This window comes from Papaver somniferum, chromosome 6 (assembly GCF_003573695.1).
Source record: "Papaver somniferum cultivar HN1 chromosome 6, ASM357369v1, whole genome shotgun sequence".
In the NCBI taxonomy this organism is placed as follows: Eukaryota; Viridiplantae; Streptophyta; class Magnoliopsida; order Ranunculales; family Papaveraceae; genus Papaver; species Papaver somniferum.
The window spans coordinates 164,326,875-164,344,844 of NC_039363.1; the positions used below are offsets into that span (position 1 = coordinate 164,326,875).

The window sequence follows — 17,970 nt, forward strand, 5'->3', positions numbered from 1 at the left end:
TCAGCAGTCCCCAGTTGCATTTTCCAGCACCACTTCTCGAGAGAGTTTGGGGTTCTGGCGTGGTTTCTTCGGTAGGAAATAGTCGCTTGCCTGATACAACACGATTAAAGGCTGTGAAGATATCTTGACGCTGTGTCTTGGAGAGATAGAGAATTTTGCACACACGCTGCATCATGGATTTCACAGTCTCGTGTACAGAGTCCCCAGAGACCACGCAATTTCTGACTGGGAGTGGACCTCTGTGAACTCCTTCATTTCTCAGTTGAAGTTCCCCTGCTTCTATCTTTTCTTTGAAGATATGCTTTATCTTGTTGCAGTCACTGGTCGGGTGGTGGACAAATCTGTGGTAGCGGCAATATTTGGGGTTTGCCATTTCCGCTTCGGTTGGTGGGCGTCTCGTAGGAGGTAGTATGATGGCGTCGTCTTGGATCCATGCTTCCAAGAGTTCAATCACTTACTCAATTTGGAACGGGAAATCCAAGACGTTTTCTCCATCTTTTTGATGTCGCATGAGAGATTTAGCGGTAGTCTTCCGAGGCGGAGCTGCCTGTCGTGCTGGCGCTGGGCGCTTGGATTGATGTTCTGCCGCTGGAGCCTTCATTTTTTTCCTCCTTCGTCTACCACACTCACAGAGGAGGGACCAGTGTTGTATTACTTATTTATGAGGCGTCTGTTCCCTCGAGTTTCGCGTGCGTCCTCGCCTCTAGTTGGCCTGGTTCTTTCCAACAACGCTGGTGTTGTTGTGGCAGACCGTTTTGCAGCTTCATGAAGTTCAGAGAACGTCTAGAATCGCAGATTCTCTAGTAAGGCTCGGTAGATGGGGATCATGCCGTTAATGCAAGAATCCACCAATTTTTGTTCAGTCACGTTTGGGTCATGGCAATCCAGGGCTTGAATTCTGAATCTTTTGACAAAATCATTCGGATGTTCGTTGTTTCGTTCGAACATCCTTCCTAGATCTGAAAAGGTAATTTGCTCAGAAACAAAGAAGTAATTCTTTTAAAAAGTCGCAACCATGTCAGACCAGTTGGGAATGCTTCCTGGCGTAATGTTGTTATACCATGTGTATGCTCTTCCAGTAAGTGATTTCGAAAATTCCCTCAAACAGAGAACGTGATTGTATTCGTGCTCCCCCAGGGACTCCAGGAATCGAGAGACATGTTCACGCGTATTACCGGTGCCATCATAAAGAGAGAATTGAGGGGAAGAGTACCCCCTTGGAAGAGGAATTCTTTGTATTTACGGAGGATACGGGGGTTGATGCTGATGTATGTCCATAAAATAGCTTTTGTCTCTTTTTCGGAGAAGTTGTTCCAAATCTTCTCGTGTGAAAAAATTGGACGGTTGATTTCTCTCTGCTGGAGTTCCAGGGCGAGTCTCTTCGTCTACAAGGGTGCGCCCTGTTGAGGTGCTAGTGCCAGGGGTATTAGAGGTGTTCCTCATGGGCTCTGGCTGGCGTGATGCTTGTGGTAGCCGCTCCGTTAGTGTCTTGAGAAAAACAAGCACCTCCTTCTAAGTCGAGGCCATGTCTGTTTGGGCTCTAGCAAGAACCTCTTGTCTTTCCATCAAATCAGTAATAGTGATATAGGATCGGCTCCCTCTGGGTCCTCCAGTTTCTTGTCCTGACGGCGGAGTATCTGTGGCTCTGGTGCCGGTTGGAGGTGTCATACTTGACGAAATATTGGGAGCGGCGGCAACGGCTCTGGCTCTGGGGATTGGAGGTGTAACACCTGAAGGATCATTTTCCGCGACAGAGGCTCTGGCTCTGGTAACCGAAGGTGTAACGCCTGATGGAACATTCTCCATGTTGCTGTTGTTGAAAGGTGGCGTATTAGCACCACTAGAAGGAACGTTAACACCGAGAATAATTTCGGCGCAAGTTTTCTCAGGGTTTGTCGCTGATCCGGACCTGAGTTCTACCATCTTGAGATCGGGGTTGAAGGATAAGATCGAGAGTTGAGAAATTGATATTGTAACCGAGAGATTAATCTCCCACTGTGGTCGCCAATTGTTTGAGGGTGAAAACCGTTTCTGCTGATTTTGGTAATTTTGGGTATGTGGGTGAGAAAAATCTAAACCGTAAACAATGTACTGCACGGGAGTACTTTTGCCTCGAGAGATCAATCTTGTCCTAAACCAAGAAATGGACGTTCTACGCTTGCTTCGGTCACAAAGTAAAGGAGAAGGGTTGGTCTTAGGGAGGGAAGCGAAGAAAGTGTTGAGACCAGAATAGTTGATTTTGGAAGTGTGGGTGTTTTGTGACTTGTATCAGAAAGTAGAACTGGTGAGCCGGATGGAAAGCTACCATGTGATTTTTAGATATTTTGTGTTGCCGGCCAAAAACTTGTGCTTTGGTGGAAATAGGTGAGACCTATTTATACAAGTCATAGTGAAACGTACCCTGGTCTCGTAGGAAGTGGAAACGATTGAGTGGTGGAAGAAAAGAGTAATGTGTAACTGCCAGACGTTATGTTTCCATGATGAAGAAAGTGAATTCGTGTAACCTCCGGTCATTACTCTTCCATGATGAAGGAAATGAATTGTTTACACTGTTACTTTTCACAACCACTAATTATCCTACTTCATGACACTTTCTTGTAACGGGCGCATTGCACGCCGCACGCTGTAAACCGCCAGACCAATACCCTGATGAGCATCCTCCAGTTTGTGACACATTTTGATGTCTCGAGTGTTTTCGTGGAAAACATGTAGCACTTTGCTACGTGTGGAAAGTTAAAATTGAGAGTCTTGCCGCAGGTAAATATCATGTAATGCTAGGCTTGTCTTGGCTAGTCTCCTAAAACTTGTCGCGAGCTCATCAGTTCGGTGGCGAACTTGGATGGCTGAGATTGCATCTCATGGAAAAGGATGGCCATTGATTATGGCCACATCTTGTTGTATAGCGAAGTGGCGTTATCCACATGCTAATGGCATGCCAGTGGCGTATCCATGGCATAGCGGCATGCTAGTAGCCGCGGCATAGTGGTATGCCAGTGATGTTGTGGCAAGGTCAAAGCTAAAAATTGGCTCCGCAGCCAAAGTTAGGGTTTGGAGTCGTGGAAGGATTTGTCGTGGCCAAGTGTTGGCGTCGTTGGAAGGACTTGGAGTGGCCAAGTCTTGGCGCTGTTGGAAGGATTCTTCGTGGAAGAATTAGGGATTGACGTGGCCAAGGCGTCGTGGAAGAATTCTCCGTGGAAGAATTAGGGCTTGGCGTTGCCAAGGCGTCGTGGAGTCGGACCAACATGTGGCGTGACAACGTTGGCCTTTTTGCCACGCCAATCCAGTTTCTCTGGGAACGTTATTTATCTTTGGTAGCAATTTGCTCAAATTAGGGTTTGCCGAATACCCTAATTAGTGTACGTGGCGTGCGGCGGCGGCATGGCGCTACTTTTGTGCAAATGGCGCCATGGCTATACCAAAGGAACCATGGCAAGGCCTTTAATGTATGGTGGCAAGTTTAGAATAACCTGATTGGCCACAAAAGGGGGTCGGCCAAACATAAGGGTCGACCACACTTCTGGTGAGGGTGTGGCGCCTTTAGGGCGACCTGATTGGTTAATGGGAAGTGGGACCGGAAAACTAGGGCGTGGATGTACTTCTAGTGCGCTGCGGCGGATTTAATTAATTTTGACAAGCAAGGTCTGGTGCATCGCGCGAGGCGCGAAACCCTAACTTCTGCAAGTTAGTCAGGACGATTGACTGAATTCTATGTGTCGACACAGAGTTCTTTTAAGTTCGTTGCCAGAGAGCAGCATGCTTTTCTGAATTGAATACCTTATGAAAAGATATTATTCTTGATACTTGGAGATTTGTGCTACTCTGCTGCGAGTGAACACAAATCGTCATGTCATATCAACATTAAGAGTTCAGTCGGGGAACATAGCACAGAAGGCATTCAGAGGAACTTACATTAAGTGAATATACGCAAGGCACCGAAATTTACAGAATAGGTGAGACCTATTTATACAAGTCATAGTGAAACGTACCCTGGTCTCGTAGGAATTGGAAACGATTGAGTGGTGGAAGAAAAGAGTAACGTGTAACTGCCAGACATTATGTTTCCATGACGAATAAAGTGAATTCGTGTAACCGCCGGTCATTACTCTTCCATGATGAAGGAAATGAATTGTTTACACTGTTACTTTTCACCACCACTAATTATCCTACTTCATGATACTTTCTTGTAATGGGCGCATTGCACGCCGCACGCTGTAAACCGCCAGACCAATACCCTGATGAGCATCCCCCAGTTTGTGACATATTTTGATGTCTCGAGTGTTTTTGCGGAAAACATGTAGGACTTTGCTACGTGTGGCAAGTTAAAATTGAGAGGCTTGCCGCAGGTAAATAGCATGTAATGCTAGGCTCGTCTTGGCTAGTCGCATAAAACTTGTCGCGAGCTCATCAATTCGGTGGCGAACTTGGACGGCTGAGATTGCATCTCATGGAGAAGGATGGCCATTGATTATGGCCACATCTTGTTGTATAGAGAAGTGGCGTCAACCATATTCTAATGGCATTCCAGTGGCGTAGACATGGCATGGAGGCATGCTAGTAGCTGCGGCATAGTGGTATTCCAGTGATGTTATGATATGGCCAAAGCTAAAAATTGGCTCTGCAGCCAAAGTTAGGGTTTGGCGTCGTGGAAGGATTTGGCGTGGCCAAGTCTTGGCGTCGTTGGAAGGACTTGGCGTGGCCAAGTCTTGGCACCGTTGGAAGGATTCTTCGTGGAAGAATTAGGGCTTGGCGTGGCCAAGGCGTCGTGGAGTCGGACCCACATGTGGCGTGGAAACGTTGCCCTTGTTGCCATGCCAATCCCGTTGCTCTGGGAACGTTATTTGGCTTTGGTAGCAATTTTCTCAAATTAGGCCGAATACCCTAATTAGTGCAAGTACCGTGCGGCTGTGGCATGGCGCTACTTTTGTGCAAATGGCGACATGGATATGCCAAAGGAACCATGGCAAGTCCATAGTGTGGAAACGGCCACAGGAGTAGGAATTGTCGTGTGGTGGCTATTTAAGGCAGGTTACCACGAAGTTGGCATGTTGCGAAGATGCCGCGGTAGGGTGCTTTTGGCCTTTAATGTATGGTGGCAAGTTTATAATAACCTGATTGTCCACAAAAGGGGGCTGGCAAAACATAAGGCACGACCACACTTCTGGTGAGGGTGTGGCGTCTTTAGGGCGGCTTGATTGGTTAATGGGAAGTGGGACCGGCAATCTAGGGCGTGGCCGCACTTCCAATGCGCTGCGGCGGATTTAATTAATTTTGACAAGCAAGGTCGGGTGTATTGCGCGAAGCGCGAAACCCTAACTTCTTCAAGTTAGTCAGGACGATTGACTGAATTCTATGTGTCGACACAGAGTTCTTTTAAGTTCGTTGCTAGAGAGCAACATGCTTATCTGATTGAATACCTTATGCAAAGATGTAATTCTTGATACTTGGAGATTCGTGCTACTCTGCTGCGAGTGAACACAAATCGCCATGCCATATCAACATTAAGAGTTCAGCGGGGAACATAGAATAGAAGGCATTCAGAGGAACTTATATTAAGTGAATATACGCGAGGCGCGGAAATTTACAGAACATCTGGGATTCGCCAGTCTGGATAAATTTCATGCAAGTATATTGAGCGGCTCAATAAATTTTCCAGTGGAGAGGTTAACACAGGTGGCTTTGTTTCCTTGCAGAGTGACGTCACATCAGATGCAAGGTTTTACGATTTTGACCCTAAGCTAAAAACCACCATCAACAGCTAGTTAACTAACCTAGTACTTGTCTTGTTTAAAATTGAAAGGTCTAAGTTTATGGATAATTATAACCTGATGAGAAAAATAGAGTTATCTTTATTTTGGTCTTATCGAATTAAGCGGTTGTTTTTGAACAATCGGTTTAGCAAAGGGACTAAGGTGCTTAGTTGGTTTTTGGTTTGCTAAACTAAAATGGAAAAATTGTTTCGGAAAATTGTTTCCTTGGTAACATATAAAAATAAAACTACTCGTAGTTTCGGTTGTTATATTGGTTATCAGAACATGATGTGTGGAACCCTCGTGCCTAACTCTACAGGTTGCAAGACTATTTTGAGATGTGTAAGATTCTTTTCGTGTTGTACTTTATTTTCTCATTTCTTTGTCATTTTGAGACAAAAAGGGGGAGAAATACATAGATTAAAGAAGTGATACTGGCATTGATTTTATATTGATTGGTATCGCTAAGGAAAAGAACATTGGTGCTTAAACATTTTATCTAAACGAAAGAGTGAAAGCACAGACTAAGGGGGAGTAACATGTCATATGAATTGGTATAAAAAAGACGTGCATATTGAATATATACCTATCTTCCTTAGGGGGGATAATAGCTTTGTTATTTTAATGTCAACAGCGACATTTTCAAGGATTGAATGTAAGCAGTTTACTGTGCTATTGAATTCGGGAATCAAGCGTATGTGTAATGAATTCTTGTAATTTGTTTATCCATATGATGTAAGAGTTTTATCACTAAAATTGACAAAGGGGGAGATTGTTAGATCATTGCTCGGTTGAACCCACCAAGCGTCGGTATGTCAAGTTTGGTTGTCATATTTTAGTGAATCAAAAATCATGTTAAGAGTCGCTAGATTATGTACTAGAGTCAACTTCGTATAGGTTAGCTTGAAAGTATTAGGATAATGAGACATTACAAGTATTGCAAAGACTTGAAGATGTGAAGAAGCAAGGATCTACAAAGACAACAATCATCCTTCCACTTGAGGTTAGTGATATTTGACTTGAACTGTTTCATTCCCTGACGTATCTTTCAAGTCGTGCATATTGAAAACAAAACTGCGAAGCATATTTGAACTCTAGATAGACATACTATTAAGGAATACAATACGAGGTTTATTGCTTAACCATTAAACTTTATAGATAAGACATCGCCATAATCATTTTAATGCTATTGTGATTATGTATGGGTATGAGGTGAGGATTTCATCCTAGGGAACAATGTTTTACATGTGTTCTAAGGAAGTAAGTTCATAAACTTGTTTGTGAATCGAAAAGGAAATCGCGATGCGTTATTGGTTTTGTTATTCATTGCATATCTTATGAACAATCAATATGTGTGATTGAGTATAACCGTTCACGACTTGTTTGTATTCTTGGTAGAACTATTCACAAAGGCCTGACTTATGTATTGGTATGAATTTTATTAGTGAAACCGATCTTAAGTAATCACCTGAGATGGTGTGATCGGGTTTGTGTTTTGTCTGACCAAATTTGGGAAAGGGGAACCGATCCTAGTAAGAGGTGCAGTACATCACAAAAGGGAACCGATCCTTGTATGAGGTGCAGCAAGGTTTATAGCAGAAAGGGGAACCGATCCTATGAACATGTATAACACGTTTTTAGGCAAAGGGGAACAGATCCTATGGACATGTGCAACACATATAAGTTAGATACCATATATATGTGGGAAACCGATCGGAGTACCTAGTCAACCGAATTTTGGAAAGCTAGCGTGACTATGCACAGTACTCACATGGAAGGTAGAATCGAAACTTGTTTTGATAGAACCGTTAAACCCATGATTGTGATTGAATTTTATTTGATCAATCGCATAGTTCTTGAAAGTCAGATGAACCAATTCTAAACTTGTTTGGAAGTGTGGCAAATCGGTTTCAAGGTTGTAAGTGTGAAAGAGAACTTACAAAGTAAGGATGTCGACATACTTTGAACACGTGCTATGAATGTTTATTTCTTTATTGTTCAAAGTTATTCCTTAATAGCTAAGGGAAGAGAATCCCAGGATCGAAACATAAATAAGTTAAGAATATTTTAATTAAGGTAATTAACTTCATTTTTAGGAAAATAAGAATTAGTAATGTGCATTTACTAATTAAAGATTTTCTGAGAGATTTCGATCATTATTTTTGGATAGAGCATTTCCAGGAATTATGAAAACCGAACTTGTGATTTAATGAATATCTTGAGAATATTTTCGGTTTTGGAAATTCCTTGGTGTCCAAACTTCCTTGTCTATAAATAATTGAAGTTTGCCTTTCTAGCAAACTAGTCCTTCGTAACAACAAGCTTCTTCTTTCTTGTGTTGTTACTGGTGTACCCGCCTATTCGGAGAGGAGAGTAACCTAATTAGGTGAAATCTCTTACGGCCGCTTAGTTTAAAGTCTTGTTTGGGATTGAGAAGCTCTAGCGTGTACCGTTGGTGGGAAACTAGATAATTGCAGTTTATCTTTTGTTTTCATTGATTTGATTGAATAACGGTGGTTGAACTTTGATTGCACCTAGTTTGTTTATGCTTGAGAATCTTCTCTTCTGATATAAGATTCACTGAAACTAGTTCAGAGTTTGGACAGGGATCTTTAGACTGTTGTTAGTTCTAAAGACGATCTTGTGATAATTCATTGTTAACAGACTTGTTCTGTGCGTGATTGATCACAAGAGATTAAAGTGATTGTGTGCGGGTTATTATTGAAGATCTAAGAATATTTGAAGACGAAGAAGATATTGAATCCGAAACGCATGAAGGATCTGACTAGAAAGTCATTCAAAACTTGATCGAAGAACCAGCATTTATTGAAGAAGCTTCATAATCTTTGGTGTGAACAATACTTGTTTCGGTAAAGGAGGATCCAATTAATAATCGGTTTATCCTTGTGATAGATTGGATTGATTAATTGAGTAGATCGGCATCAACACAATTCTTTGGATTAATAGTGTTGTTGGCTTAATCTTAAACGATTACTTTGGTAATTGAACATAAGATAGATCTAAGGACCTGACGAAGGAGTTTATGCTAAGATAAAAGAAGAGCCTTTGTCCGACTCATATCACTTGGTTGAAGAGAGTTGATACCAAACAGATTTGTTGTTCCTTTACTGTTAGGAATACGAACCAAAGGAATTATTCCAAGTACGTGACTTATTTATAAGTTGTAGGCGTGAGAATACAGACGGAACTAGGTGAACTATAGGTTTAGTTGCTTGGACTCAACTATACGAAGTTAGGTGTAATATGTAGCGGCTTAATCCCGAGAGTATTCAATTCTGGACAAGGTCCCGGGGTTTTTCTGCATTTGCGGTTTCCTCGTTAACAAAATCTTGTTGTGTCATTTACTTTATATTTCCGCATTATAATTATTTTATTATAATTAAAGTAAGTCGCACAAACGTTAATTCCTATTTACTTGATAAGTTAATCATATTGTGTTTGGTTAAGTCCGAACCTTTTTATCAAGTAACATACTTCGTTGTTGTATTGTCTCTATCTCGTATCCATAGACGATCACACGAAGTGTGAACCGATTAGTTGTACTGTCTCGACTCAGTCCATAGACAATCACTTTCGGAGAAAGGACTTATAGGTAGGAAAAGTTTTAGCTTGAGGTGTATTTGGGTACCCTCGCCTTTTCAGTTGAAGATTAAATTCACATACCCTTAATGCAAACTTCTGGAGTGATCTTCATCCCGTCCTTATCATGCCTCCGGCCATGCCTTACACTCTCAGTGTGGATCCTTCACTTCAAATGCAATTCGCGGCAAACTTTAAGAACAACAACAAACTTAATCAGCCCTCAATATCTCAACGTGAATAGAGAGACCCTTAACCAGGGCTCTGATACCCGAATTGTCATAGGTTCGCAACACCCAAATGCGAAACCAACTCTGACAATGGAAACTATGCTCCACAGCAATTTCAGCCAACTCACACTTAACCAATACTTCAACTTCTTGACTAATTCTCTATTCAGCCCATACTAAATAGAGGTTCTGCTCACATATCTTCCAAGATTTCAACCAAATACACACACTCCGCTAGATGTATAAACATAAGCCAAAACAAGGGACAAATACACCAACAAAACTTAGCTTTAAACTAGGCCGTAGCCTTTTATTTATTGCACACTTAGGGTTACAAACTCTTCTTGTTACGGATTACCCAATCCCTTCACAAGATCAGGCTTATATAGCCTTACAAAAGATATTTACAAGTAATTGTCAGGTAGTTACAGATTTACTTTATGTCAGGCGGTTAGCCAACTGTGCCAACTGATGCCACTACTCTCTAAAGCTAGCCAAACAAGTCCTAGCCTTCGGTTATGCATAAAGCAACTCAACTTCCGTGTAACCAACTCGAAACTGTCAAGGCCATGTGACCGGCACATGTCATCCAGCCTTGTTGCATAATGATTGCGTCTGCCAGCCCGAGGGATGCAATCATTGCGAAGCACCATTCTCCCAATGATGCAAGTGTGCTAATGCAAGTCTTGCTTGCATGCCTGCATGCCTTATGCATACAGTTTACTTGCCAAACTCATTTGGCATCTCTTGACACTAATCTCGCGTCATTGGCCATGTCCAAACCCTGTTTGGCATATGCCATTGTCTAGCTGCAACTCAGACATACACTCCGCATATCTGACACTTTGGCCAAGCCACTGAAAATGCGCCACAGTGTCGCATTTTTTCTTGGCCACTTGACAGCCATGTCATAGTATGCTTGGTCTTTTAGTCACTGTAATCACAACCGGTGTCCTAACGGAGGCGATAAAAAATGCAACCGGAAGACCTCGGCCACATTTCTTTTGGCGTTGTTTTCCGGATGGCCAAGATGTTTTTCATCTAGCTGGGGATGTTGTTTTCCACGGACAGGAGAATATGATCAGGGAAGCTTACAAAAGTTTTCCCAGTGATCATACCTCGTGGTCGTTTGCTGGTCTAGCTTTTCTTTCGTTATACTTGGCGGGCAAAAATAAGACTTTCGACCAAAAAGGTCATGTCGCAAAATTGTGCGTCGCATCTGGTGTTGCCATAACTTTAGTAGATGACTACTGGCATCATTGGGCCGACGTGTTTGGTGGAGCTATTCTGGGTCTGACGACGGCAACAATTTTCTACCTGCAGTTTTTCCCACCTCCATATCATACTGAAGGCTGGGGACCTTATGCATATTTCCGGATGTTGGAACAGTTGCATTATGCCAATGGTGCACAACTAGAACCACAATGTGAGCAGATTATCACAGCACATAATCAGTCTCAAATATTAGATGAATTATTGGAAGCCAGTAAGAGATGATCGATGTTTTGATTTCAAACAAGACTATATGAAATAATCAAGTGCATGTATATGTAGGATCAACAAAATGTATTATTTTCTTTTTGTTTGACTTGACACCCTGCAAAGTGCTGCTCATCATTAGTAGGGAGGTGGGAAAACTTGTTTGACCAACAAGTTTCAAAATCTACCTGATTACAGTAATGAATTACTACTAGTTAATATCTCTAATGCTGAAGAACCAGTTTTATAATTTGTTGGGGATATATTAGAAAGGAACATGACACATTTTGACATCATCACTCCTGTGTTGAAATGCCCCAACTTCTTTGCCAACCCCAACTTCAGCTTAGCAAAGATGATACTTCATTTTGAATGGCATTCCAAACATCCTTACTATTTTCCTCGTCATCGAATTCTGCCATATACTCTTCATGAAGATGACGGCTATGATTAGGCACCTCAAAGAGTGACCAAGTACCATAGTGTCCTACGCCTCGTTCAACATTAGCACCATACAACAGTTGCTGTGAAATGACATCTTGTGAAGTTGCTTCTGTTTCATTAGTAGTCGGCAACGAATTACCTGCTCCATGACAACCATGCTCAACATGGTTGAAATTTTCATTATGGTGCATCAAATGATCAAGGTCGTCAGGATCATGAATTGCAGGACCATTGCCAGTACAACCACTAACTTTACCCTGACTAGCTATTGCTCCCAGCAAGTTGTCATCCTCACTGTAGCTTAGATCCCTCTGCTTGGGAGTCTCCTCATCCCTATCATTTCTGGGACCTGCTACAACTGCCAAACTATAATAACTAGACCCACGAACTTGAACACCGGCTTTGTTTTTTACAACAGTGCGCAGTCTACTACTTATCTGATCGTTATCGGGATCAGGACATTTTATACTATCACTTCTGCTGATCTTTCTGCCTCTAGGAGTAGTAGTACTATTTAAATAATTAGTATGATGATCCAGCCGGGTGACCATGACCCTGGACCTCTGACTTGAACCAAATATTCTTATTGGTACAACCTTTTCTTCCAGTAATTTTTCCTTGAGTGCACCAAGCAGCCCACCTAATTGATCTCCACCATCATTCATTTCAAATCTTGCAGTAGCTTTAGTACTAATTCCATCCTCAAATGAGAACGGTGTCATATACTTCTCTGCAGCGTTACTTTTGTTGGAAGAGCAACAAGAGGCTGTGGATGAGTTTGTTAGCGGCAACTCGAAGTTAGTGCGAGCGTTGGGTCCACGAAGAGTGCGGGCGGCATCATCATAGGCACGCGCTGCTTCCTCTGCTGTATCAAATGTACCAAGCCATAGCCTAACCTTCTGCATGGAGTCTTTGATCTCAGCCACCCATCTCCCTGACGGTCTCTGTCTTACTCCAACAAACCTGCGAGAATTACTACCACGGCCAACATCAGGCGAAGATGAGAAAGCCTTTGTTTTGACATGACCTTCAATGGGTCCTCGCATCGTTAATGTTGTGAAGGCAGCTTGCGTAAAATGCAGTTGATGATTCAAACCTCAAGAGTGTTGAAAGACCGCTTTATAAACACAAATGGGGACTAGAAAAAGGATCTAAGTTGGAAAAGAAGACAAATGTAAACGGTTCAACATAGCATGAATCCAAAATCTATGTAAATAATATAAATGCAACCTTGCTATTGCAGGCCAAGAAAACTATGTACGGGAGTTTATTCTATTTGTTCTTGCTTACCTTTAACTTTACCTAAAAATATTAATGTAAGAAATTTTGTCCTGTGCTTTTGTGCTTGTCCCTGGAAATGTTTGTTTGTTGTGTGAATCATAAGATCATTTGCCATGGGTACATCCATGAAGAAAACGACTTTGGCATATTATTGTTTGATAGTATTATTGATTGCGTTGCCAACATTTGTGTTGATTTATTCTCTGTATTGTGACCAAGACTCTACTGTCCAAGCTTCAAACCAGACTCGTCCTCAAATCTGGAAAACGAGACTTTATTATAGACCTTGTGGCTATTTATTAATCAGCCACCTAATAATTCATGGTTTGACGTGGGCTTCCTAGAAGGATGCATTTTAGGCCGGATCATCTTAAAGATAACCAGTGTGTTAAATCCAGATACAACATTGCAGCTTTTATATAATCATCACTCAAAGAAAATATCACAAGCATAAGAGACAAATGTGACAGATGTTACAAACTAAGACTCAGATCACTAAAGAAAATGAAAACCAATTGCTCATTAAAAAAAAACAGTCCACCCAACTCCAGGTGGATGTGAATCGAAATTCACTATCCAAAAATCATAGTACTGTTCAGTACCTTCTCCTCGGACTTCTAGAACGGTGCGCACGTGGTGATCTGCAGACAGTTAAAGCCAGTATATTATTTTTAGAAGAGATAGGAGTGCATCCAAACTTACGGTACAGCAAGATAGTTCAATCACAAAGTAACATAACATACTGATGCCACAGTCATATAGCTTTTTCTTACATTGGTAGACTACGGATAAAAAAAGAGGTTGTACCAGTACAGTTTATAGAGAAAAGTAAAATAAAAATCATATTGGTTAGAAATGACTTGGATTACCAAGATCGTGTAAGAACAATTTATGATACTAAGACCTCTGTTCAATGCAATAGAAAACTGAAAACAAACATTAAATCGGTTGCACTTTTAAGCAAACAAAGAGAAGTGAGATCAGATACTAGAAACACATAGACAAGTAAATAACAATACAGCATATGAAGGCTCCCAATCTACTAAGAAAATGATAAACAGCAATCACAATCACTCGCCATGATCACCATAGTAGAAACACATAAACAAGTAAATAACAATACAGCATATGAAAGACTTAACATACCTCCTCCTCATGTTCCTCCGCTTGGAGGGTCCAGTGCTGAAGGCCCAGTCAACTGAGATGGACTGGGTTAGAAGCTCGACCCCATTCATTGAGGATATTGCAGATTGAGCCTCCTCAAACTCTTCATACTCGATTAATGCATAGCCCTGGAAAGAAAATATTATACGTCTGGCGATAAATAGAAGATGCCAAATGGGAATTTGTAAGAGAAACTAGCAGCTTGCAGTTAATTTCCTCTATGCCATCTGTACTAGAGACAGAAACAGACATGTGCATCCCAACTGCTCTATTAGTAGTAACTGGTTTATTGAGAAATCAATAAGCTAAACAATAACTCTTATCATTAAACCACAAGTCTAGTCAAAGAAGTTATACGTCTCAAAAGAAGTTATAAGTCTAGTCAAGTCTACTCTTAAGTTATACGTCTCATCACATGAACAAGCAGAAAAAAACATTTCAAAAATTTTAACCTGAGTTACAACGACACGGACACCGTGTCAGTGTCCTGTGTCCAGTACGGTACCTTGACACGACAACTCAAAAAACTAGAAAACAGGGACACGGATAGCGAACTTAGCAAAATACATACATATAGGTGTATGATCAATAAAAAAGGCATTAGAAATACAGACTCCATTTATATTTCTACATATCTTCATGATCTCATAGATATAGCTGTGGTTGTAGGGAAATATCTCTATTTTTGCTAAGAAAATCTAATGATGATCAGTGGAGACTTAGGAGAGAGTCTCTATTTTTGTCATTAAAGGTAAAACTCCTTGATGAAGATAAGAAAATATCTTTTTACCAAAGATAAAGGTCATTATAGAAGTTAGGATAGCGAAAATATCTTATAAATCTACTATAACTAAGGTATTTTTAATTCTTATTAAGTATTTTATTATATTCTTGGTAATTGAGCCGTGTCCTACACGTGTGTCCGTGTCCAAATGTGTCGTTTCAAAATAAACTTCTTCGTTTGCCCTCATGGCTTCATAGAACATTCAGTACAATCTTCTTTGTTCCCCTAATTAGATTTAACCACTCACAGTTAAAAAAAAGCAACTAAACACTGAATACAGTGTTACAGAGCACTGCTTAAAAATGGACTATTTCCCCAACAAAACTAAACTTAGTCTTTAAAAATCTTTTCAAGCAAATCTACTTCTCTTACAAGCTGTATGCGTTAAAAGCTGCTTTCCTTGTTCAGAGGGCAATGAGGGTGCATGTGAAAGAGACAAGTGTCCGTATAGTACTTGGTCCACTCGTAGATATGATTCAAGATCCGGTAATTCCAAAAACAAATGTTATAATAACAAACACACTTGATTGCGCGCTAGCTTAAAAGCCAAAACAATGAAATATCATGGAGTATAGATGCTTCTTGTTCTGGCATACATGGTAAGCTACATTATCTATATAAGTTAGAAAACATTAATTACAAAAGAGCACGTATAGATGAAGAAGCGTTATAAAGTGGTTGAAAAAGGATGCTAGTTTGCACTAAGGTAACACCGGAAGTTGTGAGGTACTACATGGAGAGTACTCATCTGGCAAGAAACTGCACATATCTATACCATGAAGAAAGATACCCGCTAAAAGCTTTTACATACCTTGACAAATCCAGTACGGCGATCAAGATTCAGATGCAAATTCTTAATCTCACCAAACTCGCCAAATGCAGTTTGAAGATCATCCTCTTGTGCTTCTTCATGTACCCCAGTAACCAAAATAATCCACCCTTCAATGGCTGTGATATAGATGAAAACTTAATGAGACACGAGATAATATAACAAATATAGATACACTTGTAATGTGCGGGTGTGGATGTACCCATTATAAATTAGTAAGCACAGCTGAACTTCCGCAGATGAAAATGTGAATATAATTTACTCCCTCCGTACTAGTTTACTTGCTTAAATCGAGTTTTTTTTAGCAAACGTGTACCGAAAGATTTCTATATTTCCCACTAAAATTTTCTAATTATCAAGAAAGAAATAAAAGCTAGGATGTAAAAATTAGTATATTAAACAAGTAATTCGGAAGATTGATGGTGTGTGTGGAAGTAATTTGAATTTCTTTCAAGTTTTTGCAAAATCCAATTTAGGCAAGTAAACTAGGACGGAGGTAGTATAACATATGAGTAAGCACTGCCCATTAACCTTTCCTACAGATGGATAAGGCAGCAGAACTACAGCAAGGTCACACGAATTAAAAGATGCCAAATTATGATATCCATGACAAATGATATCCTACATCTTTCCAATTTAATATGGAACTCACTAAACTACCAGCTTAATTCTTTTACGAAGCCATTATGTCAAATGTGTAATTTTATTCTATCTATTGTTTGTCTAATCATTCTTCGTTATAACAACAGCGTAAGGTATTCATATAGCGAACGACAGATAAAAGCTATCTAACAAGGGTCTGCAGTTTTCAAGAAATTCTTATGTCGGCATGTCTTAATATTGGTGGAAACTGAAGTCTCCTTTATTGTCCAGGGCTTCAAAAATACCTAAAGCAAATTGGGGAAACCAACTGAACCAATTTATTTAGCATTCTGAGTGCCACTCCCACTCTTACACCAATTATGATTAAATGTCTCCTTTTACTTAAGAACATGGGTAGATTTTTCTTTCCCATGGACCACTGATTTGGTTTTCATGCTGTGTCCACCACCCCATTGGTGTTAGACACTCCATACTGAGGCTGGAGAATGAAATTCATACCCAGATAACTGTTACATAGAATGAAATTCATACCCACATAATTGTTACATAAATTCCATATAAACTATAACATGACACATTCCAATGGGACCATTATAACCTTCTTTCATAAACTTGGTATACAGAGACTGTAATTTACTAGTTCATCCTTACTGTTTGAAAACGTCCAGTCCTAATTAAGACTACAACCAGATCAGTCCAATCAGTAGTCAACTTATTGCCCAACAAAGAGGAAGAGCAATGATTCTAAACAAAGCATCACATTGAGAAATTTCCCTCAAGCCCCTCATTCTAGCCATCCGTGTTTAAAATCGGTGTAAATGCAAAATCCATGAAACCGAAGACACCACAAAACTTTCAACTAATCAATCACCTTAAACTAGCATTCATCTTCCTTGCAAATTGAGTTTGTTTCCTAGAGTGTCTCTAATGTTGATAGAAAGCTTTTGCTGTACCTAAACTAAATGTCTACCGCAAACCCTAAATGATACTCCACGATAACATATTTTTCGCCTAATTAATTAGTCATAGACTACACCATTAGCATTCAATTTACCCTAGAAATCAAAACTATCTACAAGCAAATAAACAGATTAAGAGCTGAAAAAGAACAAACATTCTGCTTAGCATAAGAAGAGCCATAAAATCAAGATTCTTACATCTTTGGGCACCAGGACCGCCATCAGAATCAAGAGAATTGAAATCTTTAGAAGCAAATCGGTTGGTGCGCTCAGCTTCGGTGCGCTCATCACGAAATCCTCTACCTTTAGTCTTCTTTGGTGCGGAGAATGAAGAAGAACCTCCTTCTCCACCACCAATAACAGCTGATTTAAGCTTAGGCTGAGGAGCCCTAGGAGAAGCCGCTTCAACTTCGCCTTCGTCCATTAGATCGTCATCCTCAGGCTCGAAATCAACGGCTTCTACATCTGCGTTGTTGGCCATTATCACGACTTCCTTTTTGCTCTTCTTCTTCTCCGATTGATTTTTCTATCTACTTAGGCAGGAATGAGGAGAAAACTACTTTCGGTATTCTACGCACGGTCTCGAAGAGAGAGGGTTTTTATTTTAAACCTAAGTCTAATCAGATCATATCTCTCAACTGTAGTTAAATTCACCTCCGCGAACTAGTGGTTTGCCTCTGGTTAACTCATCTCCATGGACTAAGAATGCTACGGGTCAGGCCATCGTATGTGGAAGTAGAAATTAGCGTTTAATCACATTTTTAGTGGGCTTTAGACATTTTAGTCCAGCGTCTTTAGGCCTAGTACTCCCTAGTTCAAAAAAACCCTGGCTTAACAGTTTGGTCCAAAT

The 17,970-nt window shown here is 40.6% G+C and overlaps 1 protein-coding gene across 1 annotated transcript; it reads right to left on the reverse strand.

Moving 5' to 3' along the window:
* Positions 1-13,165: 13,165 nt before the first annotated feature.
* LOC113289984 (RNA-binding protein Y14A-like) lies at positions 13,166-17,764 on the reverse strand. The gene is made up of 4 exons (XM_026539444.1): positions 17,319-17,764; positions 15,541-15,677; positions 13,928-14,073; positions 13,166-13,422 (listed from the first exon to the last, which is right to left on the reverse strand). Exons 1-4 carry the CDS (start codon positions 17,599-17,601, stop codon positions 13,377-13,379), a joined length of 612 nt encoding a protein of 203 aa, XP_026395229.1. The 5' UTR covers positions 17,602-17,764; the 3' UTR covers positions 13,166-13,376.
* Positions 17,765-17,970: the final 206 nt, after the last annotated feature.

Excerpts from the sequence above, each read along its gene's own strand:
- LOC113289984 (XM_026539444.1), bottom strand. The coding sequence starts at position 17,601 with ATGGCCAACAACGCAGATGTAGAAGCCGTTGATTTCGAGCCTGAGGAT. Across the intron at positions 15,678-17,318 it reads CGGTCCTGGTGCCCAAAGAT|CCATTGAAGGGTGGATTATT; the intron begins GTAAGAATCTTG and ends TCTATATCACAG. Across the intron at positions 13,423-13,927 it reads CGGAGGAACATGAGGAGGAG|ATCACCACGTGCGCACCGTT; the intron begins GTATGTTAAGTC and ends AACTGTCTGCAG.